Source organism: Olea europaea, chromosome 14, assembly GCF_002742605.1.
Source record: "Olea europaea var. sylvestris chromosome 14, O_europaea_v1, whole genome shotgun sequence".
NCBI classification, from domain to species: domain Eukaryota; kingdom Viridiplantae; phylum Streptophyta; class Magnoliopsida; order Lamiales; family Oleaceae; genus Olea; species Olea europaea.
The window spans coordinates 4,012,377-4,016,232 of record NC_036250.1 but is presented as its reverse complement, the minus strand read 5'-3'; the positions used below and the strand labels follow the sequence as shown (position 1 = coordinate 4,016,232).

The 3,856-nt window shown below is 34.2% G+C and overlaps 1 protein-coding gene across 1 annotated transcript; it reads left to right on the top strand.

Moving 5' to 3' along the window:
* Positions 1-37: 37 nt before the first annotated feature.
* Positions 38-734, top strand: LOC111409609 (calcium uniporter protein 4, mitochondrial-like). The gene has a single exon (XM_023039635.1). The coding sequence runs from the start codon at positions 95-97 to the stop codon at positions 572-574; it is 480 nt and encodes a 159-aa protein (XP_022895403.1). The 5' UTR covers positions 38-94; the 3' UTR covers positions 575-734.
* The last annotated feature ends 3,122 nt before the right edge of the window (positions 735-3,856 follow it).

Sequence of the window (3,856 nt, the reverse complement as noted above, 5' to 3'; positions counted from 1 at the left end):
ATTTATGGATCCCATGTATTATGTGATAGAGATTAATTATTAATTTTTGCTTAAATTTTAATAGACTCTTATTTGTGTCCAGTGGGCAAAATCAATGGAGAAAATAATTTCCCAATCAATAACCATGCCAAACGACCCAAGAAGGAAAGAATTGGACCAGCTAGAAAAACAAAAGGCCTTGATTGACCGAAAAGCCCAATCCGTCGTTCGTGGTGAACTCTATTGTGGGCTGGGCTTTTTAGTCCTCCAAACATTGGGCTTTATGAGGCTTACTTGGGAACTAGGTTGGGATGTGATGGAGCCCATTTGTTTCTTTGTCACCTCTCTTCACTTTGCACTTGCTTACGCCTTCTTTTTGAGAACATCAAAGGAGCCCACTTTTGAAGGCTACTTTCAGCGACGGTTCAAAGTGAAGCAAAAGAAGCTTATGAAAATTCACAACTTTGATGTTGAGAAGTACCATGAGCTATGTGAAGCCTTTTATCCTCACTACTCGAAACTAGAACGCTGTGGAAATGTTGCACTATATGGCGATCATGCAAGAGGGACATTTTTTAGTTCTGCTCATGGTTGAATTGTGCATAGTCAATAGGATGACTTCGAGTTAATATAAATGGACTATGAATCTGAGTTCATTTATGTATAGATTGTATTAAGTTTGAGTAGTCTTCTTGAGTTGTGATACTTGCTACATGGAGACTTTCAAGTCAAATGCGATAAATGGTTTTGATAAATTTTCTAGATTTCTCAATTTTAGTTACCATTTTGCAAGTGGCATAGCTTACATTTGGAGGGTGTTTGATTGGCAGTGAAAATTACTAAGAAAATAAAATATTATTCTTAAAAAAAAAAAAATTAGGCATATTTTCAAAAGTTGAAAAATATTTTAAATGGAAAAAATTAGCAATCAAACACTCGAAAATTAGAATTTGGGTGAAAATTTGATATTTTTCATGGAAAATAAATGCAATCAAACACACTCTTATGATGAATGAGAAATAGAATTAGTCAAAGTTAGTCAAAGACACCCTCTCGTTTGTAAATATCATGGCATATTTGAGGGAGAGAAATGTTGCGATATGTTAACCACTAAAATTGTTGCCTGACTATTTTCACTTAAGTCCATGTTTGTCATTTTTCAACAAATTAAATTGTTTGCTACATTAATATTCTCCATCACACATTCATATGATAAAATATTCTACATACAAATCAACAATTATTATTTTTTTTAAAAATTTTAACTGCATATTCCTAAAAAAATACTATTCAAAACTCTTTAATTTCTCCCATAATGAGAGACAAACATGCTCTTAATGTCTAGCGGGCAATTTGAGATGAGTATGTGGTGTTGGGCTTACGAGGAGGCTTAAGATAGATTGACATTTTGGAAAAGTCACAAACAAATACATATTGGCCTATAAATTTGACGGTAACCATATGATTTGAGGATTTCTTTGTTTCTGAGATTTGATATCAAACTAATGACAACTATATCATACTAAACCTCTCAAAAATAATATGAATCACTAACACATTCTAATGATGATCAAGTATCAAAATGAAATGATAAAAATTGAAAGTTTAGGGAACATTCTACAACCACTTGAAAATTCACGGGAATACTTTACTATGTCAAATTCAAATTTTAGCGTTACCAAGTTTACATTCCAATTTACCGTTTGACCTTACGTGCGGAATTAATACAATTAATTGTAACAAGTTACAAATTAATTGTTGTCTAAGTGATTAAACATACACATCCAATTAAGCATATGTTGAATTGTCAGTTTGTATAAAGTAAATAAAACAGTAACACTAATTCACAATATGATGACGGAGAAATCCCAATGTGGGTAAAACTCCGGGACCAAGCTAGTAATTTTCACTATACCAATCCAGCAATTACAAGTTATGTCAAACTCTATACCAAGTCAGACCCGTTGTTCCAGTCTCACGATCTACTGTCGTAAATACTGCTAGCTTCCCGATCTACCTCCTGTAGTCCAATCTGCTGTCCAATACAACCTCCTGGTCTCTAGCTGATTGTATCACCAAGTGGAATTCCAAGAATATTCTGTTCTTGTCTAGTTTTTGCGTTTGTCGTCCACCTCACTCAATCTCCTAATAAGAGAGTCCCTTTCTTAACAGATGAAGAAGTCCAGTTGTTTTGTCCTCACAAATAGTGTTGTTTTCCCCAATAGTGGATTGCTCAGATCACAAGGTGTTTATGAATGAATTCCTTGTTCAGTTCTGCCTTGGATCACTTGAGAGAATATTAAAGATGATATCTATGTAAAGCACAATGTGACAATCTCTCTTTCATGTTCACGGCCTTTGTATTTATAGTTGGAGGCAATTAGGAGTCCTAGGCTGTATCAAACTCTCTAGAAATCGAAAAATATGATTTTTCATATAACATCGTCGCTCGAGCGAAAAGAAAGCGAATAACGAGGGATGCCACTTCGCTCGAGCGAATATCGAGTGGCTGGCGAGCGAGCGACGACCATTTTGCTTCCTCTCGCTTTAGCGGTGGCAGGGCGAACAACTAGCGAACTTCCGGCGTCGCGACCTTGATTTGAACCAAATACTCAAACCCTAGTCCTTCCATCTAGCTTTGCTAAATTGCACCCTAAGTCCCTGACTTTTATAACACCATACAATTGAGTCTCTGACTTTTACATATTTACAATTTAGTCATTTTGTCCACATAATCTCCAATTACACCTTTAGACCTAACAAAAATAATAAACAATCAACAGTTAGAAGAATTTAATAAAAATGAGTAATTGATTTTTCAAATATTAACAATGTGTCTCGTAATATTAAAAATAAAAGTCTAGTCTAAATAATCACAAAAATAAAATATGGAAGATGAATATGCAACCAGAATAATTTAGAAGAAAAGTTAAATACAACCCTTATACTGAATCCTTCAATGATTGTGGAGCGTGGACGACCATTCTTCCTCTTCAAATTCATTCAAGTCTTGAAAAATTTGTTGTATTCAAGAATTCTTCTCTAACGATATGTGATGGTGTACGTTGCGTTATAAAGTCGTCTTTTTTACAATGCGAGGGTTCTCTAATTTACAGACTCTGCTTGGTATTAAAATGTAAATTTGGGGGAAAAAAAAGAGTATCTTGTAATAGTGATTTTTTAAGATAATGTGTGGTTAAAAAATAAGGAAAATTTTTCGATTTACTTGTAAATTTGTTTTATAAGAGAATGTGTGGTTGAAAATGAATTTCGAAAAAATGAGTTTTCAAAAAATGGGGGCTAAATATAGGGTGAGTTCTAAAATCCCAAAAAATAAGTTGTCAAAACAAACGAAGAATCCAAAATTCAGGTGTGGAGCCTAGACGCTGCCCTCGCTTTGCCAAAACCTGTAGCTATATTTCAAACACACGTAATTTTTTGCATTGAACTTCAAATTCAATTATTGTTGGAAATCTGTGGCAAACTTTGATATCTAATTTCTTCAAGTCCTCTGAATAGGTTCCCCGTTCGATTTCTTGGGCATAATATTATTTGGTCCATCGCTTCAACTTTTATTACTTCCAACTACCTTGTTTCTTCCAGATTCCATTCAAATTTTGATTTCTTCTATTTTTGTCATTCAATTTTCGATTTGTTCCATTTTGGTCCAAATCTTATTCAAAGACCGTTTTAGTCCTCGAAATTTATGAAATCCGCAAATTGAACTTCCAAGTCTTCCACTCAAGTTCTTGAACTTCTTGTCAATCTTGCGATTCCATCCTTTTGTCACAATTAAGCTCCAAACATCTTCATTTTGCTTGAGTCAACTCAAAGTTGGAGTTTTTACCTAAGAACGCAAAATACACACAACAATGAG